Source organism: Lissotriton helveticus, chromosome 11, assembly GCF_964261635.1.
Source record: "Lissotriton helveticus chromosome 11, aLisHel1.1, whole genome shotgun sequence".
In the NCBI taxonomy this organism is placed as follows: domain Eukaryota; kingdom Metazoa; phylum Chordata; class Amphibia; order Caudata; family Salamandridae; genus Lissotriton; species Lissotriton helveticus.
In genome coordinates this window covers 1,186,720,606-1,186,748,497 of record NC_136072.1, presented here as the reverse complement: position 1 = coordinate 1,186,748,497, position 27,892 = coordinate 1,186,720,606, and the positions used below count along the sequence as shown (strand labels likewise).

Sequence of the window (27,892 nt, the reverse complement as noted above, 5' to 3'; positions counted from 1 at the left end):
TAAAAACATGTGCATATTCGACACATGCGTATTGGAATCCAACGTTGTGTATATAAAAACACCCCCCTATTCGAATCCAACGTTGTCAAAATTTCAAAGCAATCTGTGATGAACTTTCGGAGATTTGCTATTTTGAACAAACTATCAATTCCATTTTTTTTTATATAGATAATTATTGGTGGTTAGTATTATACAGTCTACATTCATTATTGAGATAACTGCAGTTACTAACTGCATTTCTCCTGGGTTTGTTTTAATGAGGGAGATGGTGATCTCTGTAAATTATCCTATAGGGGCTTTGTACATGTATAACATGAGAGAATAGTGAAAATCGTTTGGTTGCTAACTTGCTTTAAAGTGCTATATATAATTGCGTTGGCTGATTTCGCAGTTTTACTATGATCTAAGATCAAGCTAATATGTTCTAATGTTCGATTTAAATTTAAAGCTCAAGGATTAAAAATAACTTTTCTTTGTGTCATCATTAGTTTTATTTACTTGCTTATATTTTACAGGCTGATGGTTTGGCCAGGCTTTACTACCTCCATTCTCCAATATGAAACAGCCATCATGTTGTGCACAGATGTCAGCCACAAAGTTCTGAGAAGTGAAACTGTCCTTGATTTCATGTACAGCATGTTTGAACAGGTTGAAGAGAGGCGATTTCAAGAAATGTGTGCCAAAGAATTGATTGGATTAATAATTCTTACAAAGTAAGTATTTTAAGAGACTTAGATGAGAAAGGCTTTTGTTTGGTATTGTTTAATTTAATGTCAGTACTGTGAGTCTTCCTTTTTTGAGAATGCGCTTTATAGCTCAACACTGTTTTGTGGTAAATAAATAAATAATACCCTATTTTTGAATGTATAAATGAATAACAGATAGCTCAATAAATAAGAGTCAAGATTCGAGGTAGTAGGAGTTTCGCAGGTTTATTACAGCATAAAGGACAGGAACAGGACAACCTGCATAGGAATAGGATGGCAGGGCCCAGCAGCGCTGCTGGTGTCAGGATCGGGACAAGGGAAAGGATGATTTTTTTAATAACAGTGCATGAGCATATATACATAACGCAAACACATAGCATTACATTGCAATGGGCGTAGCAGTGGGTGGAGCAAAAGGCGTGACGCGTAGCAGTCGCGAAAGATAAGGGTGAAAAGAGGTGTAACAGGGCGTATACATAGACATGTGATGCAAACGTAACAGAATATGTCATGAATGGGGCGGAAACCATGGAGGGGGCTACCTGAGGAGCCGGGACCTCTAACCTGATGGTGCGCGCAAACTAGCAATGACGTATCACTAGGAGAAGCTGGGGGCTATGAACTCTGTGCTAGGAGCAGAGACTGAAGTCTGGAGAGTCAGGGCGACATGTACCTAAACAGTATCTAGTATCTGATGTTTAGAGAACATATTGATATAAACTAGAAGTCAGGAGGGGAAAGGCTGACTTGATTCTAAGACTGGACCATGCATTATTCTACATGTAGTACGTGATGAAGAATATGAAATGACCATTAAATACAGTATTTCTCTTACATGGAGCCGGAAAGGCTAGACAATGACGGAAACTATTGATGCGGTTCAGTAGCTTAGGAATGCAGAGAAGGAGGACTGAACTGATAACTGGAATCATAACATATTCTTGGCAGACTCAGAGGCAGAGCCAGCCTGAACCGGGCACTGTGAGGCAGGAAGTAAGTGAAGGGTCGAGGATACAGGTGGGGGCTGTATCGCTCCTCAGCGAGGTTTCAGGAGACAGGAGCTGAATCTGGTGTCCAGGCCCTTTTGAGGCCTAGAAACGGGGACTTTATAATGGAATAACGTGCACACTGAGAAACGTGGCAACGTAACTTTACATAGGCCTGATATTCGTAGTATTCACGAGAACTAGAAACTGGCATACTAGAGGTGGACACAACTGTAATTGCGTCTTGAATCGAACATGGGGAATGCATATGCATATTTAATCATGCACACATAACATATGATGGATGACACGTAGGGACACAGAACATGGCAAAATTTACTTTTCCACATTCCCTCCTTGTCACTACGTTTCCATCAGGAAACATCAACATTCATGATACCATCTATCATTTCATACAGTATAATTTGCTCGTCTCGAATTATCCTGGAACGGGATTTAGAACGGGGCTTGGGACTAGGAATACAAGAGGTAGCACAAATGCCGCAAATCGCAGGGCCACATTGTATACAGAGGCAGCAGCTGAATATGATCGCTACTGCAATACCTAGGAAGGACAATATTTTCCATCCCCATGCGGAAATTATATTTCAGAACCAACCGGACCATGTCCAGGTGCCTGGATCTTGGTGTATCAGATGGGCAATTTTATGGAGTCTGGTTATAGCTGAATAAACAGACGGCGCGTTATTTGGAATGAAAATGCAGCAACTAGATCCGATGACTCTACAGGCCCCGCCCCTATCGGCCAGTATGACGTCAAGGACGAGACGATTCTGTAAAACGACAAATCTCATAGCAGATTGCTCTTCGGTTAAGTTACCTAGAGCAGAGGCAGTCTCATTTACTACAGCTTCGAGGGTTCTTGTTAACCTACGGATTAGCTTACTATTCTGGATAGGTCCTATAAAGAAAAAGAAACCTCTGTTGAAATCTGTATACTGTTCTAGAGCAGTTTCAGTATAATCGACAATTGGGGACTCCCTTCTATGTCTAATGTGTACTAGATGTGTGTTTCTGTGATAATCAGATGGGGCTAGGAAAACTGGTGGCAGTAGGAAGGCAATGTAACAGGTTCCCTCCCAATCGAGGGGCAGACGAACATATGCAGTTTGACCACAAATAAAATAAGAATGACGTGAAGCTTTGAAAATAGATTTCCCACTGTCACTATACTTGACAATAGTAGTACAATCACTATGTCCTACATGTACGGAACCATTATTTCGGACACATAATTCACCTCTGACTGGCAGTACTGAAATAGCAGGTAAGTCTGGAGTAGTATCAGACTGAACATTCAAGACCATGAAATTCGACGAATAATTACCTAAATTATACACTTCGTTTTCTAGATCTAAGCCTGTTCTGTGGGGGAGACCTTGCTTGTCTGGAAAACATGTACTGTTAAGAAAAGACATATCTGTTGAGGATGACGTTAACGTGGACCATGCTCCACACGAACCATTATGTGAGAATGGATAAGGAAAAAGTGGCAGAACTCCCTTCGGTATCTGGAAAGGGGGGAGTCGACCACACACCCAACAATTAGTGGCATTGCTGGACTGGTGTGAGTAATGTAACATGCGGATGAATGAGTTATTTTGCATAGCGAGGCGGTAAGAGAGTTCATGAGGAGGCAGATCACTAAACGTGTGCTCTACTGTAGCATTAGCAGACATATTTACATGAAGAACTGGGAAATACAAGAAAAATGCATAACTGGTGCAGGAAATCATAATGCTGAGAAATATGAAACATAGAAAAATGATACATCGGATTGAGTTTTGACTAACTCTCTCTCACTATGGGGGTCTATTTTATACATGTCAGAAACAGTCTAACCGTTTCACCTAGGGGAGGACTTAGACAATCAAACTGACTGACTTATTTTACTAGACCTTAACTTGAGTTTATACTCCTGTTGCGGAGTTTTCTCTAACAGGGGAGGGTTTGTAGCAATGTCTTTTGCGGGACAGTCCTTGAGAACAATGCATTGGCAATCCTTCAAATCCTGGGAAATGTTCTTTAAGACGGGTTTCAGTCCATTAAATTGTTTTACATGAGAAAGGTGCACCCAGCCTTTGCGACCTTCCAACTTCACGGCTGTACGGGTGGTGAGGAGGACCTGTCGGGGCTCTTTCCAGCGAGGCTCCAGCGGACTTGATCTGTCAAAATTCCTCACCATCACCATGGATCCTGGAACAATTTCATGCGGTGCCACCTCGGTATTGTCTGGAAATGCGGCGGCAACCTGTGAACGACATGAGTTGAGGGCAGACATCAAGGAAGCTAGGTAATCTGTCAGCATATTACTTGAAACATCGGTAATACTTCGGGGTCTAGGAGTACCGCACATATTTGGGGGGCGGCCGAAAACGACCTCATACGGGGACAGACCTGATCTGGAATGTGCGACCATGCGCATATAAAATAAAGCGACTGGTAGAGCTACCAGCCAGTCCACACCTTTCTCTTTACATACTTTGGCGATACGGATTTTCAGGGTCTGGTTATGTCTCTCTACGAGACCGGCTGCTTCAGGGTGGCGTACACAATGAAACTTCCACTGGTACCCTAACAACAGGGAAACATGCTTCATGAGTTCAGATGAGAATGGCTGACCGTTATCAGAATATACGACTCTAGGGAGTCCATAACGGGGGAAGAACTCACGAACCAACTGCTTGGCAGTGGTCGCGGCTGTGTAATCTGGCACTGGATATGCTTCTGTCCACCTGGACAAAGCGCATACAACTACAAGGACATACTTGAAACCTCGACATCGCTCCATCTGAATATAATCCATCTGGAGGACTTCAAAAGGGTGGTCAGGGGGCTGGAATCCACCTTGTTCCACCGGGACACTTTTACCTGGATTAAACTGACAACATATCATACAGGTACGGACTTTCTGCTTGGCTGCAGCTCGTAAATGCTTGTTGAACCAAATGTTCTGGATACTGTCTAACATAGCTTTTTCTCCTAAATGTGCTGGACTATGTGCGGTATTAATAATGACTTGAACCATAGAGTCGGGGAGAAACCAGGTGGCTCTACCCTTCGTTAACCATCCTTGATCTGTCTGGACCCCTCCTTGTTCGGACCATTTCTTGATTTCTTCGGGAGTAGCATGTAACTGGATATCTATGACATCTTGTGTAGGGTCTTTAACTGTCATACATGTGGTCGGATCTGGAGTATGTGTCTGATTAACTGGAATGTCTTGAGTCTGTGCTGTAAGCTTGGCTGTGCGATCTGCTAGATCATTACCTTGAGAAATGGTGTCAGTAACTTTCGTATGTGCTTTGCACTTCATGATAGCGATAGATGTTGGTAAATGTATGGCATCTAACAGAGCTTGAATAAGGAGACCATGCTGAATCTTGGTTCCATGAGAAGTCATGAAACCTCTCTCCTGCCAGAGCACTCCGAAGTCGTGTACAACTCCAAATGCGTAACGTGAATCTGTGTAAACATTAACTTTCAAGTTCTTGGCGTGTATGCAGGCTTGTGTCAGAGCAACTAGCTCTGCTGCTTGAGCGGACAGGGTATCAATACGGTGTGTTTCAATAACTTCAGTGTCAGTAGTCACTGCATACGCGGCGACTAGTTCTCCTGTACTTGTTCTCATACATGAACCATCCACATAAAGGGTCAGGTCGGGGTCTGGTAACGGAGTATCTGTCAGATCTTGTCTTGGCTTTGTCGTAATGTTAACTACTTCCACACAGTCATGTGTGGCAGAATTCGAAGTAACTGATGGTAACAGTGTAGCAGGATTCAGGATGTTGCAGCGTCTGATTTCTATGTGTGGCTGGAACAGTGTCAATTCATAACCTGTTAAACGTGCAATTGTCAAGTGCTGAGTATGTGTTCGGTTTAAAAGAACTTCCACGGAATGTGGAACTTGTACTGTCAAGGTATGTCCTAGGACTATGGAATCACTTTGTCTGATAGCTAGTGCTGTGGCTGCAACTGACTTGAGGCACGCAGGCAGAGCCTGGGCTACAGGATCTAATGTGCTCGAAAAATAAGCACAGGGCTTGTATTGTCCTGCTTGATCTTGTGTGAGAACAGATAATGCTGTACCTTCGCGTTCAGTAACGAAAAGTGTAAAAGGCTTACTGTAGTCCGGTGTCGCTAGAACTGGAGCTTGGCATAGGGCTTTCTTTAACTCATTGAAACTAAGTGTATGTTCAGATGTTCAAGGGAGGACAGTCGATACGGCTGCCTCCTGTGTCGTTAACTGTATCAGTGGCTTGGCTAGAAATGCATACTGAGGAATCCATTGTCTGCAATAAGAAGTAAGGCCAATAAAAGCACGTACCTCCTTCTGGGTCTTGGGCTGAGGAAGACTCGCTATTAACTGGATACGGTCTGGTGTCAACTGCCTACCCCTCTTGGACAGTAAGTGTCCTAAGTAGACCACTTGCTGGACACAGAATTGAAGCTTAGAAGGGGACACCTTGTGCCCCATCTCGGCTAGGAAATACAAGACTGTAAGGGATGCTTGCTCGCAAGCACGTTCAGAACGGGCTGTGATCAGTAGATCATCGACATACTGGAGCAGGGCAGTGTCAGTTGGCATGTGAATGTTGTCTAGTTGTCTCTTGAGTGCTTGACTGTAAATACTAGGACTTTCTGTGAAACCTTGAGGAGCTCGTGTAAACATATAGCTCCTTCCATTTAAACAAAATCCGAAAAGGAGCTGGCTATCTGGATGAATAGGAACACTGAAAAACGCGTTCTTGAGGTCGATTACAGTAAAGAACGTGGCTTCGGAATCAATGGCCGTTAATAGGGAAGAGATGTCTGGGACAACTGGGTACTGCGGAATAATACATTTATTAAGCTCTCGTAGGTCAATCACTAATCGATATACTGGGGGTGCATTTGGATCAGTACGTTTCATGACTGGAATGATCGGAGAATTACATACATTGGAGTCAGTTTCTACAACCACTCCTTGAGCAATGAGCTCGTCAATAATTTTGGATAAGGCTGCTACAGCCTCAGGTGGCAATCTGTACTGTCTGATTCGTGGTAACACTACACCTGGCTTGAGAGTCACACGATAGGGTGTGATTTGCATGTAACCTACATCAGTTGGACCTTGCGCCCATAGATGCTGTGGAACATTAGACAGTCTGGGATCAAAATCTCGTAATACATAGTGACCCTTAAAGTCACGTAGGAACAATCGTATTCCCTCTGGGGAACAGCATATAACTGCACCTAACTCTTTCAGTGTTTTAATGCCTAATAGATTTTCTGGACATGACTTAGTAAGTAACAGATCAGTAGTGCGGGACAATGGACCTACTTCTAGAATAACTGGTTTTGAAATCTCATTTACGATAGGTTTTCCTGAGAATCCAAGGGAAACATTTCTTGAGCCTGAGAGCGGAGCCCCTGGAACTTCGGCGTGACTAATTGTGGTCCTACTTGCCCCTGTATCAATCAAAAACTTTCTGTCTTTCCCTAATACTTGACTGTGAACATAGGGACCTTCTTGATCTACAGGTATCTCGATGAGAGGCAAGCCTACCTCCCTCTCTAGGCTGTTTCATGAATACTGCTGGTACTCTGGATACTCAGACTGTGCATACTGGTACATCTGCGATGTAACATGCTGTGTTGCAGCAATAGGCTGCGGTGCGGTAACTGTCTGTTGTGCATTCTGTGGCTGAGGAATCTGTGAAACTTGTTCTTGTCTAGGCGGACGTGGTCTTTCTTTAGTCTTACCAGTAGCTATGTTGTGTTTCAGAACTGCACACTCATTTATAAAATGACCTGGCTGTTTACAATAATTGCAGTTCCCTTTAACGGGAGCTGCAGGGTGACTGGCTTGATTCGGACCCCTCTTCTGACTGTCTTGAGGAACAGATTGTGCAACTAGTACTTTCATTTTCGTGTCTTTCATACGTTTTCTTTTGTGTTCTTGTTCTTCTCTGATTCTATTCTGGTGGTATTGAAGCATCTGCAACATCTGGGACGGGGTATTAGCTTGCCAGGTGCTTTCGACTTTCAAAACTCGATTTTTAATTTGTGGGCTTGAATTCTCGACTAATTTAGTAACAAAAAGGTGAGGGTATGACTCACTACTTGTCTTGAGGCCACTGTTGATGCTAAAACATTTTTCAAATCTAGAATAAAAATCACTAATATCTTCGTCTTGTTTCTGTTTACAGGCTGAGATTGCATCCCAGTCTTCTTTTCTAGTTGTCAATAATCTAGGTAAAACTTGTATTAATAATTCTGGTAATTCTTTACATTTATCTCCAAGACCGGTACCTGGTACTCGTGCCTTATCTTCAGCTTCTAGAACTGCCCAATCGATCTTTTTCTCCCCCACCTCCCATTCTTTTTCCTTGAGCTTTTCATACACCCCTGCGGGCAGCAGAACCTTTAACATTTTAATTATATCTGGATACGTGTATTCTCCCATACGGAGCATGTCTTTTATTTCTCTATGGAACCCTGCTGGATCTTTGTCATGACAGGGAATTAATTTCTTCATCTCGAGGAGTTCCATCTTTGTAATCGGAGTGTAAACAAACACTCGTTCTAGTTCGCCACCCGTTCCTCTGACTGGGTGGACTTCTCGTAACGGATTCTGTCTCTCCATGTAAAATGGTTTACCTTCTGGGGGTGAGACATGAACAAAATGCGGGTTCAAAAACGTTCTATATTTGTGGCGCTGTTCTAGAATGACACTAATTAAATCGGTACCTAGACCTTTCCATCTATACTGGAGTAACTCGTTCAGGACATCATGTAACGGGCCTGGATCAGAGTGCTGACCCTCATACAATGTAATGAGGTGCTGAATCATATACATACCCACCAGTCGTTGCTCGGCTGGGGGCATTTTCAGAAACATTTGTGCCACTATTTCGTCTGGAAAAGTGGTAGAATCAGTAATCCATCGGACTGCTGATCGGGCTAGTTCTTGTTCATGCATAGTACTCAACTCACTGTAACCGATTCGTGATTTCAGAATGTGATCGGTAGCTTGAAACACTTGTTCTAGTGAACCTTGTTCTGGTGCTGGAGAATGAAAAATAGACTTGTGTTCTAGGCGTAAATGGCGATCTGGAAATCTAGATTTTCCTACATACGCTATTCTGGCGGGATTCTCGTCCTCTACCTCTTCAGGATCAGAGTTACTTTCTTTCTCGCTTACTTGTGCTTCTTTACGCTGTTCGTGTAACTTTATTATTTCTTTACGGATTTTCTTGTACATACTCTCCATAGCACCGACGGTCTTGTGCTTACCCTCGGCTATATTATCACTCCACCTTGTCAGGGTTCTCATTTCAGCCGGATCTTTAGACGGGTAATCTTGTTCTCTTATTAGACAATTGATCAGAAACTTTAATATCATGAGCTGGATCTCGGCTTTCCTTTGAGACATGGCCTCGCTAATGCTTTCTGGATCATCCCCTGTACGGATGAAACGATATATTCTGTCTAGATCTTCTTTCATATTCGGTAAGGTGACTAGATACTCGGTCACCTTTCTTACGCGGAATGAATATAAAACCATATCATCCTCGCCTGGGACTGGATCATAGCCGCATTCGGCAAGGGATTTTCTTATTTCTGCTACAGTCTGATGTCTGGGCGTACGCTGTGATGCTTGTGCATGTAATTCGGCTGTCGTTAAACGCTTGTGTGGCGGCGGGGTTTGAGGAGTACCTCCCCCTGCGGCCCCTAAACTAGAGTCGTCTACTGAGGCTCTTCGTCCTGGCAGAGTGGGAAATGGAAATGTAGGCTGGACTTGTATGGCGGGCTGGACCGGGGGTACCGTAACAGGTACTCCGGTGTCTGGAGGAGCGGGAAGTGCCTGATTTACAGGGACTGGCGGAGCGCGGACAGGATTTGCATATTCTGGGACTGTGTCGTTCAAATAGGACGAAATAAAAATATCAGCTGCGGTCTGTTTGTGACGTAGTTTGGTCGGAACTAATGGTAGCGGGAAATTACTGGATGCCTCTGGGGTCGCTTTTGGCAAGCCCTCGGCAAGGAGAGGATACATACCCCTAATAAGGGCATGCCTCTGTCTGTCTGACTGTTCGGCTCTGACTTGTTCACCTATCTCGATTAGTTCTTTTTCTTGTGCTCGTTCTAAGGATTCTCTACTTAATTCTGACTTTCTGATTTCCTTTTCAGTTCTTTTATGAGCTTCTTTGCGCCATAACTCGATGGCATCTTTCTGTGACTGTCTGGCTTTCTTTTTCCATAATACTTCTTCTACTCGCATGATGCATTCGGCATCCCATGTACCCGATACGGGCCATCTATACTTTTCTTCTAACTGTTTGGTATACTCTACCCATAAATCTAGATACAATACGGCGCTTATGCCATGCTTCTGATACATAAAATGACCTGGACTGTCCCTAGGCGGAACTGGAACTGCTGCTTCCAGCAGACCCTTTCTGGTTTTTAACTGACGTAATTTCGAAAAGAGCGGCATGACTGAACTATAATCTAGACACAATACAATACACAATAAACACGATACTTATTCCCCATTCATACCACGACATTAAAATACATGAAGAACATTTAAAAATAACAGTTCGAACAGAATACTACCTGGAATACGGAACACAGAATACATGAATTTTCTCGAGAACAGAACTGACTAGAGCAGGAACTAGATGCACTGCTGAAACAGTCCGAAACTTACCGGTCTCATAAAGAGACACGTCAGGACCCGCATCCACCGAAGTGGACACTTCGTTTTGTGGGTCTGTGTACCACCAACCCACAGACCAGAGTCAATTAGATTGACCCTGTCTAGATACTACCCCAGTAACGGTACTCACCGGGCAGCAAGAACGGAAAGCCTCGGACTGGACTGGACTGCTACGACGACGGACGACGAACTTCGGACTTCAGTTACGGGTGGACCTCCGGATACCTCGGACCTTGGACTCTCGGCTTGGGCTCTGGTCGGGACTCGCCGCGTTCCTCCACCGTCTCGTTTGGATGCTGGACCGCCTCCTCCGTCTCCTCCGTGGGCCTGAGGGATACTTGAAGCAGAAATATCTGCCGGTGCGCAGAAGAGTTCCGTCACGACTGCAGAGGGTCAGGGGGTCGGCGTGGCTTCACCGACGCGTGGGGAAAGGGCAAGTCCCTATTCGGGCGCCATTATGTGGTAAATAAATAAATAATACCCTATTTTTGAATGTATAAATGAATAACAGATAGCTCAATAAATAAGAGTCAAGATTCGAGGTAGTAGGAGTTTCGCAGGTTTATTACAGCATAAAGGACAGGAACAGGACAACCTGCATAGGAATAGGATGGCAGGGCCCAGCAGCGCTGCTGGTGTCAGGATCGGGACAAGGGAAAGGATGATTTTTTTAATAACAGTGCATGAGCATATATACATAACGCAAACACATAGCATTACATTGCAATAGGCGTAGCAGTGGGTGGAGCAAAAGTCGTGACGCGTAGCAGTCGCGAAAGATAAGGGTGAAAAGAGGTGTAACAGGGCGTATACATAGACATGTGATGCAAACGTAACAGAATATGTCATGAATGGGGCGGAAACCATGGAGGGGGCTACCTGAGGAGCCGGGACCTCTAACCTGATGGTGCGCGCAAACTAGCAATGACGTATCACTAGGAGAAGCTGGGGGCTATGAACTCTGTGCTAGGAGCAGAGACTGAAGTCTGGAGAGTCAGGGCGACATGTACCTAAACAGTATCTAGTATCTGATGTTTAGAGAACATATTGATATAAACTAGAAGTCAGGAGGGGAAAGGCTGACTTGATTCTAAGACTGGACCATGCATTATTCTACATGTAGTACGTGATGAAGAATATGAAATGACCATTAAATACAGTATTTCTCTTACATGGAGCCGGAAAGGCTAGACAATGACGGAAACTATTGATGCGGTTCAGTAGCTTAGGAATGCAGAGAAGGAGGACTGAACTGATAACTGGAATCATAACATATTCTTGGCAGACTCAGAGGCAGAGCCAGCCTGAACCGGGCACTGTGAGGCAGGAAGTAAGTGAAGGGTCGAGGATACAGGTGGGGGCTGTATCGCTCCTCAGCGAGGTTTCAGGAGACAGGAGCTGAATCTGGTGTCCAGGCCCTTTTGAGGCCTAGAAACGGGGACTTTATAATGGAATAACGTGCACACTGAGAAACGTGGCAACGTAACTTTACATAGGCCTGATATTCGTAGTATTCACGAGAACTAGAAACTGGCATACTAGAGGTGGACACAACTGTAATTGCGTCTTGAATCGAACATGGGGAATGCATATGCATATTTAATCATGCACACATAACATATGATGGATGACACGTAGGGACACAGAACATGGCAACATTTACTTTTCCACAGTTTTAAAGTGAGTTCTGGGCATGGTATCCCCCTAACATTTTGCCTTCACACATCCTGTTTTTGCAAATTTTTATTTTTTATTTTTTGGGGCTTTAGGGTGCTGTGCACCTCACCACTCCTAACCAGTGCCTGTGCTCTCTATCAATCTTGGCATAATTGTCTTGCACCTAATTTTCACATTTAATTTACTTGAAATCTGTAGTAAAGTGGTACTACATGTATCTAGGGCCTGTAAATTAAACACTACAGGGTTCGAAAAATCCAAAAAATGGTACTAGCCCTGCAGGACTAGTACCTTAAAAAATGTCCTCGACCTAACTGCATCCTAATTGAACTCTGTCTCTGAAAGCGGAGCAAATGTGACAAAATAACAAGATTTAAAGGCATCTTTATTGCACATTAACTTTGTGAGCAATAAAAATGCCGTTAAATCTTGTTATCTAGTCACATTTGTTCCGTTTTCACAGACAGGACAGAAGTTGGTTTGTTTTCCTACTCGCCAGAAACAGCGAGTAGGACCTAAAAACAGCTCGACCTTGTTAAATTAAGCTCGACTATGCGAGCGGTCGAGTGGAATTTTCGAGCCCTGCACTACTAGTGGACCTACAGTTTTCATTGTGCCACTCTAGCAAGTTGCCCTTAAAATGTCTCAAATCTGCCTCTGCAGCCTGTAGTAAAGTTTTAAACTGCCATTTGAACCTGGATAAATAAATATTTTGCCATGCCAAAATCTTTCTTTTTAATAAACACACATCACCTCTTAGGTCCCCAAGGCTCATAGAGCATGATGTGTATTTGTAGGAAAGTAGGATCTGCTTTCATGCTCGCACCCCCTCCCTTTGTGCTGGTGTCACTGTTTTTCTGACTGGGATCCTTCTAATCAGGACACTAGTCACTGGCTTTCTCCCTAAGTTTGACAGTGGTAAGTACTTTGGTACATTCCCAGTTGGCTACTGGTGTACCCTTGTAAGTACCTAGTATATGATACTAAGGTACCAGGGTATCCCATGGGCTGCAGCATGTATTATGCCATTCATGAGACCACTCAAACTGTGACTACATGCCTGCCATTGCACGCTGTGTAAGCGCTAGCACCACTTATGACAGATACCTATGTCACTGTCTTTCAATCCTGAATGCAGGGTGCTAGGTTATAAGTGTGAGGTTGCCCTGCACAAGCAGGACATCCCCTACAAACTGTGGAATACATTCTCCAGACTTTGTAAGTGAGGTCAGCCATTTCGATACATATAGTGGCCTTGTGTCAGTCGCGATGGGCAACTATATATTGGCCATGCCGAACCTGGGCATGTTTGGTATTGAACATATTGGATTCATACCGCTATTCTCTTACCGGTGTTGGATATATTATTCCACGCACCACGGGGCTCATCTTGGAAGCCTGGAGTGCTCCTGGTATCAGCCTTGCGGGTCTGCCAGCAAGCTAGTGCTGCTGAACCCACACACGATTCTGCCATCCTGCTGCTGAATGTAGCTCAAGCAGGGAAGGTAGAACAATAGGTTTCCTGTCACTGGGCGGTGTGACCACCTCCGAAACAGGACTTTGTGTATTGGGCTGGGTTTGGGGCCCCGTGCCAGCGCCTCCAGGCTGCTTTGAAGGGCATATTTGGGGCACGCCTTGCATATTCCTGCTTGAGCAAGTTCAGGGAGCCCTTGGCTCCCACACCTTGCTCGAAAGTGGACAAAGAACATGGGTATGTACTACCCTCTTTCCAGACCCTCCTTTGGGAGGGACCCTTGAATTGTCGCAACCTTTTCTCTATGATACTTAAGGGATTACCTGTAGGCGTCGCTAAAGATTTGTCATATGACAAGATTCAAACCTGAAACCACTTCAACTGTCTGGGCACCTTGGACTTGGCTGGACTTTGCCTGGACCTACCTGCACCAAAGAATACTCCTGCTGCTCTTTGCCTCACTGTTCAACAAGTCTTCTTAGTCTTCTGTGCCTCTGGTTCATCCAGGTTCCTTTCCAGGCCTGTGGGCAATGATACACCCGAAGGAATCTCCCTTAGAGTGAATATCACTCCAGTGCATCTGCAGACAATGCAACAAAGCTAACCAGTCTGCTGCTCCTGATGTCCTACGGAATCGAAAGGCTCAGCAACACAAGTTGTTGTTCTGCAGACCAGTACCCCTCATCGGAACCGCTGGAGCAGAACACTTGTTTGCTCTCAACTCCAGAGATCTACGGAGTGAGAAGCTGGCATGGTTTATGAAGTCCACTAATGTAAGTGGGCACCTTGCACTAGTCCAGACAACCCTTATGGTAATTTAGGAGGTCTTAGGCAACCTTAGAAAGTGGTATCTGTGGAGAGCCGCCTTCAGGCTTAGTCCAGAAGGAATGTAAAACAGCTTGTTTTACCAGAATGAAATCTTATACTATAGATTAAATGAAAAAGACCCACACACTGTATTTATAAAAATATGTATTTATTATGTTATACTCTCAAACATGTTGAGATATCTCCTTCCTGGAGATAATCACAATGCACAGAATAGTTTGCAAAGACACACAGTGAATAGCACAGAATACATATACCAAGAAAGTGGTATAGGAACCACAAGTCTGGTCAAGACCGTGTCAAGAGCATGTATATGTGCTGTGGACCCAAGGAACCACTCAAGGGGAGGGACTAGGAACCCCTCAGAGAACGTATGCAGTGTGGGAAAATGACCACATGCTCTGTACAACTCTACGTGTAAGTTGTGGTTGGAATTTTAAAGATTATGGACCCTGAAGAAACCCAGTAGAAGACTGGTTGGTAAGCCACCCCACTCGTGGATACCCTAGTACCCCCGTTACCTACACCAGTGAAGCCGGGTGCATAGTTGAGAAGTGGTGTCAGAAACCGCTGTCGAACTCAATGGAGGACTCCAGGAAAGTTCAGCTGCTAAAGAAGGAAAAAGTGTCTGTGTGATTCCCGAAGGTGGATTCTAGATAATAGGTACCTGCAAGCACAGGGGAAGGTGGATGTCACTCAATTCAAATTCAAATCATCTTTATTCGGTTTCCGTAATTTTGAAAGCCATAAAAGTACACATAAAACAAGTTTATAATATTAAAATGGTTAAAATTACATGATTAGATATAGAAATACATAGTAGCAGCATTTAAGTAGAATTAAGATTGGGACGGTTACTAACACAAAATTTCTCTCAGACCAATGTTAGACCTCAGGCCCCTCAATCAATACATCTTATCGGAGCATTTTCATATGTTCACCCTACAACAAGTGTTACCACTGTTGCAGCAAGGAGACTTCCTCGCAACCTTGGACCTCATAGACTCATATTTCCATATCCCGATACATCCTGCTCACAGGAAGTATCTCCGGTTTACACCACTAAATCAACATTACCAATTCAAAGTACTTCCATTTGGTGTAACAACAGCTCCAAGAGTGTTCACAAAATGCCTAGCGACAGTGGCTGCAAATTTAAGAAGACATGTCCACGTCTATCCCTACCTGGACCACTGGCTAATACAAGCAAAGTCAGCCCAGCAGTGTGCCAGCCTCATGTCAAAAACAATTCACCTACTGCACAGCCTAGGCTTCATGGTAAACTACCAAAAATCTCACCTTCAGCCATCCCACGTACAGCAGTACCTGGGAGCAACTATGAATACTCTCACAGCCAAAGCATACCCAAACGCTGCAAGAATAAACAGTATGCAGCTACTAATCCAAAAGTTCCAGTCCCAACACTCGCTCTCTGCCCGAGTGTTTATGCAACTCATAGGCATGATGGCCTCGTGAATCCTTCATAGTCCCTCACGCCAGACTACACATGCACCCGGTGCAAGAGTGCTTAGCACGGCAGTGGAATCAGGCTCAAGGACAACTAAAGGACCTAGTGTTGGTGACCAGTCGGGCATACAACTCTCTGCATTGGTGGAATCCACAAAATCTTTGCAAGGGCCGACTGTTCCAGGAGCCTGTACCACAAATAGTGTTGACAACGGACGCATCTCTCATAGGATGGGGAGCCCATGTCCTTCAGTACACAGTGCAGGGCCTGTGGACAGCACAACAAAAGAAAATGCTCATCAACTTGCTAGAAATGATGGCAATATTTCTGGCAATGAAGGCGTTCAAAGTACATTTATGCAACAAAGCTGTGTTGACCCGGACGGACAACATGACGGCAAGGTACTACATACAAAAGCAGGGAGGAACAAACTCACCACAGCTATCACATCTAGCACAAAGCATGTGGAAGTGGGCCATCCAAAGAAACATTTTTCTCATGGCGGAACACCTCCCAGGCAAAGACAACCAAGTAGCGGATCTGCTCAGCAGACACAGCCAACAGCTGCACGAGTGGGAGATTCATCCCACAGTGCTCCAACCATACTTCCAACAGTGGGGACAACCAGAGATAGACCTGTTCGCCACAAGGGGAAACGCAAAATGCCAGTACTTTGCTACCAGGTTTCCACATCCGCAGTTGCAGGGCATAGCGATATGGATGAACTGGTCAGGCAGATTTGCGTACGCTTTTCTCCCAGCACCGTTAATACCGCTAGTGGCACGCAAACTACGGCAGCATTCACTGACACTAATCCTGGTTGCGCCAACATGGGCGATTCAACAATGGTACACAACGTTCGTAGAACTTTCCGTGGTACCTCATCAAAGACTGCGGCTAACACCTACTCTACTCACTCAGAGCCATGGAGACATACAGCACCCAGATCCGCAACAACTAAACCTTGCAATCTGGCTCTTGAAGTCTTAGAGTTTGGGTACCTAAACTTACCTCCTGACTGTATGAACATTATCAAGGAGGCAAGAAAACCTACAACTAGAGCTTGTTACGCTGCAAAGTGGAAGCGTTTTGTCATTTACTGCAATAACAATGACATAAACCCACTAGATGCTTCAACGCAAAATATCATTTGCTATCTTTTGCACCTACATCGTTGCGATCTAGCTTATTCATCTATAAGAATACACTTAGCTGCCATTGCAGCTTCTCTTCAGAACAGACAGCACCTTTCGCTATTCAGAGTACCTGCACTTAAGGCATTCATGGAGGGACTCAAACGAATAATCCCCCCAAAACACCCACCTTCACCTGTCTGGAACCTTAACATCGTTTTAACCAGACTAATGGGACCACCATTTGCACCATTGCATTCATACGAATTACAATTTTTAACTTGGAAGGTGGCGTTTCTAGTGGCAATCACTTCACTTAGAAGAGTTAGCGAGCTACAAGCCCTAACTATTCAAGAGCCATTCATCCAAATACATGCCAATAGGGTAGTTCTTAGAACAAACCCTAAGTTCATGTCCAAGGTTGTATCCCAGTTTCATATCAATCAAACAATAGAACTGCCAGTGTTCTTTCCAAATCCACAGTCAGTACCTGAAAGGGCTCTACACACACTAGATGTCAAAAGAGCACTTCTATACTACATTGATAGAACTAAGGATTTTCGAAAAACTAAACAATTGTTTGTTGCCTTCTCACCACAACACAAAGGCAACCCCATTTCAAAATCTGGGTTAGCTAGATGGATAGTTAAGTGCATCCAAATATGTTATCTAAAAGCAAAACGCACTTTAACAGTTCCCCCAAGAGCTCATTCTACACGCAAACTTGGGGCATCCATGGCTTTCCTAGTGGATTTTTCCTCTAGAGGAAATATGTAGAGCAGCCACATGGTCTACCATACATACATTCACAAAACACTACTGTGTAGATGTACATTCCAAACAGCAAGCAGCTGTATGACAGGCAGTTATAAAAACTCTTTTTCAGACTGCTGCAGCTGGCACAGGTAGCCACCGCTAAGGGAGAGACTGCTATACATTCTATGCACAGATATGAATTCAGCGGCCCACCTGCCTCGAACGGAATATGCTACTTACCAGTATGCATCTGTTCTTGGCATGTAGGGCTGCTGACATTCATATCGCCCACCCTCCTCCCTGGTGCCTGTTGCAGCTGTAGCATTCATTACTTTCTTACTTTCTTGCATGGACGTCTTTTACTGTACCATACTCCATCTCTGCCACAATGGCGAAAAACAATCTGAGGATGGAGAGGATGCCCCTGCGCACTGTAGTCCGTGTAGTCCGAGGGAGGAGCCACCTATCTCGTGATACTTCGAAGACTCTTCCAGAACAACACCGTGCAATCATCCGGACCCAACACTAGGTGGCGATCTATGCACCGATATGAATGTCAGCAGCCCTACATGTCAAGAACAGATGCATACTGGTAAGTAGCATATTCCTTTCCCTATTTCTTGAGTGAGGCGTAGCTTGCCTAAATGGAGAAGACCTATTTTTTTAACTCCTTTCTTGGGACTTCAGAGATAGTGAGTGGATGAATGAAATACCTCGAAAGGCCTAGGTCGTCAAAAAAGGACTTTACAAAACCTAGCCATCTTATATTTTGCATATTGTCAAGACCCATACATTCCTCAACCAGACTACGGGCTAAAACACACTGTTCAGTGGTCCAAATACGCCGCCATAACATTATGGGTTGAATCTCTAAAATATCAGAAATATCGTCCAGCCCTACTTCTAAGTGGCATCCGTATGTCGTAGTACCTTGGGGGACAGCGAGTAGATAACGCAAAAAGGAGTTCTCTACTCTGTTGATCGTCAGTATTTAAATGTCCCTATAGGCCTGAACCGTAGCTGGGAACACTAATACATTTTGCCTGGAAAATCTTTAACATTTCAAGAGGGGATCTCTTTCCCAGTTTTTGCGCGAATGCACCAATGCTGTATTGGCCCTCAAAAATGCTAATTTCCTGGCTTGAATGGCCAATGTCCACTTGAGCTTGTTATCTATTAGAATCCCTAAATAGGGATAGGATGTCGTGTACTCTAGGCTGATATTATTAACAAAAAGGTCTCTTGTTTTTTTTGGTCTTGGGCCAGCATGCATGGTATAGGTCTTTTTTATGTTTACTTTAAGACTAAGAGAGTTAATGAAGTTGCAATAGTTGTTTAAGGATCGCTGGAGCTGAACAGGGGTTCTTGCTAAAATTACTGCGTCGATGGCATACAATAATGCTGGAATTGGCAGACGACGAATTGCTGGCAGATCTTGACTCCCTTTCACCATCTCTAATTCGGGCCCATTAGTGTATAGTGTAAATAAGAAGGGGGCCTGAACGCACCCATGTCTGACCCCCATCTCTACCCTAAAGGGCTCGGTGAGTTCTCCTCCTACCCCATGTCTCACTCTCGCGTTGGCCTCCGAATAGAGCTCTCGTAAAAAATTAACGAGCGGGGGGGTCCACCCCCATAGCTGAAATAATTGCCCATAGTTTGGAATGATTGACACAGTCAAATCTACATAGACCATATGCAAAAAGCCTCCTTTTGCTAGGACATACTTCCCCATTAGAAGTGAGAGGTTCGAGGCATGTGGGCTGCTAAATTCATATCTATTGCATAGATCGCCGCCTAGTGTTGGGTCCGGATGATTGCACCTTGTTGTCCTGGAAGAGTCTTCGAAGTATCACGAGATAGGTGGCTCCTCCCCTGGACTACAGTGCGCATGGGCATCGACTCCATCCCCAGATTGTTTTTTTCCGCCATTGGGTTCGTATGTGGTTTCGACGTCTCCGTGTCGGAACCGAGTGTATTTGTTCTTAAGGCCAAAAGGCCTTCGTTACCTGCGTCGGTATTGTTTGCGTACGGTCTCGAGCATCGTCCGGCTCTCTGAGTCGGGATTCTGCGGAGTCGAGGAACTCTTCGGACATCGAGGCCTTCTCGTCCCAGCAAGACCCCGACGTACTGAACATGGAGCGGAGCCCGTTCAAGTTCTGCCCCGTCTGTGGATCCAAATATCCACATATCGACGTGCATCCGGTCTGTAATAAATGCCTCTCGCCGGACCACAATGAGGATAACTGCATGGCCTGCTCTAAGTTCAGGTCAAAGAAGACGCTCAAGCATCGGTGCGCGGCGCGCCTCGAGGCCCAGCGAGCGACTCCGGCACCCGACAACATATTCGACGACCCCGCAGAAGAAGGCGGTAGCCATCATCTTCAGATTTCACCACCATCGACGGAGGTCCAGGCCGATCCCGAAGAACACGTCGAAGGACAGGCCCAAGACCTTGAATACGTCGAGGAGGTAGGGGACGACGAAGAAGTTTATGGGGCCGCGGAAGATAGCTCAGAGGAAGAGCTATGCCCCGAAAGCTACATCACTCAGGCTCAGGTCACGGGATCGCCACTCGGCCTTACCCACGACCCTGCACCGCTATCCCCGGCCCCGCCTTCTGGCCCGGCCACGGACTCTCAAGCGGAGCCGCCATTGCCCGTATCGAAACCAAAACCAAAACCTTCGGATTCGACGGCATCAAAGATGGCCGACGTCCAACCAAAAACGAAACCGAAACCATCGGATTCGACAACACCTAAAATGGCCGACGTCCAACAAAAAATATCGAAGCCTGCTCCTTCATCGACTCCGTCGCCCTCCGGTCCACAGAAGTCGAAGAAGGCTGTCGAGTCGACAGCGCCGCAAAAGGTGCCCAAGGAACCATCCTCTAGGAAGGCCGTCCATCAAGTGTCGAGCACGGTGGCTCCGGCGCGGACTTCCAAGACTGTTGACGCGCCTTCGGAATCCACTGCGGCGCCTACAAGTAAACGCACGGTCGAGTCAAAGTCGACTAAAAGCCACGACGCGCAGTGCCTCCGGTCTTCGGATCGGCACAAAGTTGCCGGATCTGCAGCAACGGCGTCGGTGCCAAAGGCTACAACGGAGACGCGACCCGTTAGAGCCGAAGATTCGTCCACGGAATACTCGTCGTCACCGAGGGACTCCAACACTACCGAACATCGGTCGTCGGTTACAAAACCCTCTGCTTCCTTCACAAAGCAGGTCACCGAATCCCTCAAACGTATTCGGGAGAAGACTTTGTCCTCAACGGCTCCCACGCCATCGGCTCCAACGTCGGTGGACACACCTCCAAAGGCCTCGACCAAGCTTCTCTACACTCTGCCACCTAAGGTGGCACCGAAGGCGTTTGCACCCAAATCGGTGCCGAAAATCGCTGCCACGTCAGAACCTTATACGCAAAAAAGCCGCTTGGATCGACATCAAGCCTCAGAAGACCAATCTGAGCATTACATCGATGCCCAAACGGGGAAATTGACCCTCTACAAGAGGAAAATCACTTCCCAACCACTGGAATCCTATGTCATTCCACTAAAGAAGAAACGGCCGGCACAGGACATTCCTGCCCTTGTTGAACCTATTCTCCCAACACCAAGACGGAGTCCATCACCTTCCCCCAACCAATCAGGAGGAGAGGATGAGGACCAAGATGACCAGTACAATTTCCCAGTTGACAATGACCCTGATGTTCAACAGGACTCATATGACGACACTGGGGACCAAGGTGGACATTAGGTGGTACAAGATCCACAGGGTTTTGGGGCACGTACATCACCAACAGAGGATTCTGCAGCATTTAATGCTTTGATAGAGCGGGCAGCTGCAAATCATGATGTGGACATGCATGCTGACCCGGTGGAGGAAGATTTTTTGTTTGACACTTTCTCTGTTTCGGAAAGAACAGTTAAAATACTTCCTATGCTCAAAGGTGTCCTTAAACATGCCCCAGAGATCTTTAAGGAACCTACCAGGGCAAGAGTGGTGAACCCACGTATCGAGAAGAAATACAGGCCAGCACCTGGGGACCCTGCATATATTCGAGAACAGTTGCCCCTCGATTCGTAGGTGGTCGCCAATGCCCGCAAAAGGGCGAACTCCCAAACAACGGGTGAAGCTCCTCCCCCAGACAAGGAGTCGAAAGTGGTTGAGGCATCCGGCAAAAGGGTGGCGGCGCAGGCTGCCAATATCTGGCGTATAGCAAACACACAGGCACTATTGGCACGATACGATAGGGCGCATTAAGACACCCTAGAACAGCTCCTTCAACACCTACCTGATGAATTTAAGGAAGCAGCCGAGATGCTCATACAAGAGGGAAAGCTCATCTCAAACGCTGCAATAAAGTGTGCACTTGATGTGGCTGATACGGCGGCTAGGGGAATTAACACTAGCGTCATGTTAAGGCGACAAGCATGGCTTCGCATATCTGGATTTAAACCCGACATTCAAACAACAATACTCAACCAGCCCGTCAATCCTGACAGACTGTTTGGTCCAGATGTTGACACCACCCTTGAAAAGATTAAAAAGGACAATGAGACTGCTAAGTCCATGGGGGCGCTTCAGTCTCAACAATTCAGGGGAAGCACTTTTCGTCGCTCAGGAGCACGTGGTGTTACCAGAGGACACTTGGGTCAACAAACGCAATACGCAAAAGGTGGTGCACAATCCTTGTACCCCAAGCAGGGTAGAGGGGGTTACAGAGGTAACAGTGCCAAGGGCAGGGGCATAGGGAACAACAACTCCCGTTCCTCTGCCGCCAACAAACAGTGACTCTGTCACTGCCCCCCGACCATCGAACACCTGTCGGGGGGAGACTCCCAACAGTTCCTGCCAGTCTGGACGTCCATCACCACAGACAGGTTGGTGAGAAAACTTATCCAGTACGGTTATTGTTTGGAGTTAACATCCACTCCTCCCAACATTCCCCCAAGACACCGTCCTATGTCGGCAGAGCACTTGCACTTATTGCAGCAGGAAGTTGTTGGGATGCTGCAAAAAGGCGCAATCGAACTCGTACCAGTGGAGGAGGAAGAAACAGGGGTCTATTCCCTGTACTTCCTCATCCCAAAAAAGGACGGATCCCTCAGACCCATTCTGGATCTACGCCCCCTCAACCTGTATATACTGTCAGAACACTTTCACATGCTTACACTGCAACAGATTCTTCCCCTGCTAAACCAAGGGGATTTCCTAGCAACCTTGGACCTCAAGGATGCTTATTTCCACATCCCACTCCACCCATCCCACAGAAGGTACCTCAGGTTCACCATTCAAAACAGGCTCTATCAGTTCAAAGTCCTACCCTTCGGGGCGACTACTGCCCCCAGAGTGTTTACAAAGTGTCTGGCGACAGTGGCGGCGCACCTCAGATGGCAGAACATGCATGTCTACCCGTACCTAGACGACTGGCTTGTTCAAGCAAAGTCGGCACAACAGAGCGCCGCGGACATGTCCCACACTATTCACCTCCTTCACAGTCTGGGGTTCTCGCTAAACTACCCAAAGTCGCACCTTCAACCAGCCCATGTGCGGCAGTATCTGGGTGCGACAATAAACACCCTGACTGCTATGGCTCAGCCAAACCCAGTCAGGATCGACAACATTCAATCGCTGATCCGGAGGTTCAGACCGCAACACTCCCTACCAGCGAGAGTGTTCATGCAGTTGATAGGCATGATGACCTCCTGCATCTTTATAGTCCCGCACGCGAGGTTGCACATGCGTCCGCTCCAAGAATGCTTGGCAAATCAGTGGACACAGGCTCAAGGACAACTGACAGACCTAGTGTTGGTGACCGGTCGGGCTTACAACTCTCTTCATTGGTGGAATCCACACAACCTTTGCAAGGGACGACCGTTCCAAGAGCCAGTGCCACAGATTATCCTAACAACGGACGCATCTCTCCAAGGGTGGGGAGCTCATGTGCTCCACTACACTGTGCAGGGACTCTGGTCCACTCAGCAACAGAAGTTGCACATCAACTACCTAGAATTGAAGGCAATCTTCATGGCGCTAAAATCCTTCAAAGTACATCTGTGCAACAAAGTCGTGTTGATCCGGACGGACAACATGACAGCAATGTACTACATCCAAAAGCAGGGAGGTACTCACTCGCCACAGCTGTCTCATCTGGCTCGGAGCATGTGGAAGTGGGCCATTCAGAGGAACATTTTCCTCATGGCGGAACACCTCCCGGGCAAGGACAATCAGATGGCGGATCTGCTCAGCAGATACAGCCATCAAATGCACGAGTGGGAGATACATCCATCAGTACTCCACCCGTACTTCCAGCAGTGGGGTCATCCAGAGATAGACCTGTTTGCCACAAGGGAAAACGCAAAATGCCAAAGTTTTGCCGCCAGGTTCCCTCACCCGGAATCGCAAGGGAATGCGATATGGATGAACTGGTCCGGCAAATTTGCGTACGCTTTTCCCCCAGCGCCTCTCATTCCGCTGGTGGCAAGAAAGCTAAAGCAACACTCGATGACTCTCATCCTAGTTGCTCCAACATGGGCACGCCAACCATGGGTACACCACGTTTCTAGAACTGTCCGTGGTACCGCATCAAAGGCTGCATCTCACATCCCGGCTCTTGACGCAGAACCATGGCGACATTCAGCATCCGGATCCGCAACAGCTCAATCTGGCGATCTGGCTCCTGAAGTCTTAGAATTTGGCTACCTAAACCTGCCTCCAGAATGCATGGACATCATCCGGGAGGCAAGAAAGCCCACTACTAGGGCTTGCTATGCGGCAAAATGGAAGCGGTTTGTCATTTACTGTACAAACAACAATATCAACCCGCTAGATGCATCCATTCCTAACATCATCAGCTATTTGTTGCATCTTTACAAATGCAATCTGGCGTACGCTTCCATTCGGATACATTTATCCGCCATAGCGGCTTATCTCCAGAATAGGCAGCATCTCTGTTTTCAGGGTGCCTGCCATTAAAGCCTTCCTAGAGGGACTGAAGCGAGTCATTCCTCCAAGAACACCACCAGCTCCAGTGTGGAACCTCAATGTGGTCCTCACTAGGCTGATGGGCCCACCTTTCGAGCCACTGCACTCCTGCGAAATTCAATTTCTAACATGGAAAGTGGCTTTTCTCATTGCTATTACATCGCTCAGACGCGTTAGTGAGCTGCAAGCGCTCACAATCCAAGAACCAGTCATTCAAATACATTCCAACAGGGTAGTGCTCCGCACTAACCCCAAATTCCTTCCTAAGGTGGTGTCACAGTTTCATATCAACCAAACTATTGACCTACCCGCATTCTTCCAAAACCCACAAACAGTAGCAGAAAGAATGCTTCATACATAGGACGTTAGGAGAGCGTTGATGTACTACATTGCCAGAACACGACACTTTAGGAAAACACAACAACTTTTTGTTGCCTTCTCAGCACAGCACAAAGGCAACCCCATTTCCAAAGCAGGGATAGCCAGATGGATTGTTAAGTGCATTCAAATCTGTAATCAAAAGGCTAAGCGTACTTTAACAATACCCCCAAGGGCGCACTCCACACGCAAGTCGGGGGCCTCCATGGCTTTCCTGGGGAACATTCCTTTGGAAGACATTTGTAGAGCAGCCACATGGTCTACACCACACACATTTACCAAACATTACTGTGTCGATGTGCATTCCAAACAGCAAGCAGCTGTAGGACAGGCTGTTCTCAAGACACTTTTTCAAGCTTCTGCAGTTGGCACGGGCAACCGCCCTTAATGGAGGGACTGCTATGTATTCTATGCAATAGATATGAATTTAGCAGCCCACATGCCTCGAACTGAATATGCTACTTACCAGTATGCATCTGTTCTTGGCATGTAGGGCTGCTAACATTCATATCGCCCGCCCTCCTCCCCGGTGCCCGTAGCGGCTGCAGATACTCTCTTGCATTCATCATTAGCATGGACATCCTTTACACTATTTCACTCCATCTCTGCCACAATGGCTAAAAACAATCTGGGGATGGAGTCGATGCCCATGCGCACTGTAGTCCAGGGGAGGAGCCACCTATCTCGTGATACTTCGAAGACTCTTCCAGGACAACAAGGTGCAATCATCCGGACCCAACACTAGGCGGCAATCTATGCAATAGATATGAATGTTAGCAGCCCTACATGCCAAGAACATATGCATACTGGTAAGTAGCATATTCATTTCAGAGCTTGGTAGACTGTGCCCAAACCCTCTCGGAAGCCGTACTGTAGGTCTGATATTATGCTATTGTCGGAAGCCCAGACCTGAAGATGTTCCAAAAGTATTCGCCCGGCAATTTTATCGAGGAAGTCCAGGAGAGATATGGGCCGGTAGCACATAGGACTGTGGCGATCTCTCTTTTTTTAAAAATTGGCACCAAGATTGATGTCGACCAAGATTCAACTAGGCCGACCTTACTGGCTGCATCCAAAACTCTCGTTAGAATGGGGAACCATAAGTCTGTTTTGTGTTTAAAAAGCTCCACAGGAACTCCATCGGGACCTGGAGCTTTTCCTGGTTTAGATACTATTAGGGCATTTGTCACTTCCTTGTGTGAAAAATGTATCTGAATGGGATAGTTTAAGAGACTCGGCTTGGCCCAGAGTAAATGTAAATGTAAATGTAGTATACTTGTAAAGCGCACAGCTGCCCCAGCAACGGGGCGTCCCGGCGCTGTATAACTCTAGGGAACCCGTCCTGGCTTTCCCTGTGGGATGGTCCCTTGCTGGGAGTCCCCAAGGTGGAGCCAGGCATCCCCGGAATTGGTGGGGGCTGTTGTGGAGATTAGGCAAGCTAATGCCCAGAGTTGCCGAGTGGAACCCCTGATAAGAGTAAGCACCGAAGCGAGAATTATCGAGTCCGCTGACCAAGGTCCACGACCCTGCCGCGTCGGGAATTGAACCCTGGTCCCAGGCTGACTTCTGCTCTCAGGCCTGCCGCCTCTAACCAGTGAGCCACACTACTCCACTGAGTGAAGTCAGCCTCTTGTTTAAAAGTGTTTGAAAAATGTTGGACCCAAGCATGAGCAGGTTTGGAAGGTCGGTTACAACGTTAAGAAAAGGGGACTTGTCTATTTTCCAAAAAGTTGCGCTGTCTTTCAAGGAGCAGCTCTCATGCAATTGGTTCCATAAACTATCTTTAATCTGTGATTTACGTTTTTTTAGTGCTATACTATAAGCATTCCTTAATCTGACTATTTCGTTTCTGTCCCTTGTTTCCCTATTGAGTGCAATTTTTTTGAAGTTTGTATACGATTTTGTACACTCAGTATTAAACCATCCCTTCTTAATAGTCCCTTTCAATTTCCTTTTACATAGTAGTTCGTCTTTAATTGTATTAGAAATGATCTCATAGCTATACAATATTTGCTCAGGAGTAGCAATAAGGTCGAGACAGGTATACAAGGAAGGCATAGCTCGCTTTATAACCTTAGCCGTTACTAGCTCTTGGTCCACTTTGCCCCATTTTAAGGAGATGCCATTAAGTCTATCCAAATTCAGGGATTGTTGGTCCAAGAGGCTCGAGTATGCTGTCTCGATCGAAGATTATGGGGTTACTCAGTGACAGACTATTAGGAAAATGGTCGCTAACTGCATTAACTATTGTCTCAGTTACCTATTATTGATGCAGAGCACTGAGAAACAAATATAAAATCAATTGTGGTATTTAGTCCTCTCCCGTTGAAAGTAGAAGAAAAGGGGACCGAGGGACATGCTAATTCATTGGCAAACCCCAATTCAGTGGTGACCAATATTTCATTCATACGATTGCCCACAGTTGTGTGAGCAAAGTGCGTTGAATTATTCCCACTCTCGTCCCGGATACTGCATTTGTTTGTACTGCTGCCCTTGCAAAGTGAAATGTTAAAATCCGCGCCCCAAATCAGTGCTACCGGATTTCTAATGTACTTCGAACGTAAATTTTGCAATAAAAAGGCAACCTTATTTAAAACCTCAATTAATTAGATTGATTTCAGATTATTATACAAATTTACCAAAATATAAGTATAAGTGGACACCTTATTAAAAGACAGTGTAATTACCTGGAAATTAGTTTCTAATCTCAGGACTTCAATTTTATCGACCAACAGGACATTAGAAATAAACATTGTTAAACCCCCTTTTG

General features: G+C 45.9%; 1 protein-coding gene across 1 annotated transcript in view; it reads left to right on the top strand.

The window, feature by feature from the left end:
* PIWIL1 (piwi like RNA-mediated gene silencing 1) overlaps positions 1-27,892 on the top strand; it is a 1,966,306-nt gene that overhangs the window by 786,334 nt on the left and 1,152,080 nt on the right. The window contains exon 8 of the mRNA XM_078668015.1: positions 516-713. Within this exon, the coding sequence (XP_078524141.1) occupies positions 516-713 (198 nt within the window). The remainder of the gene's footprint in view (positions 1-515; positions 714-27,892) is intronic.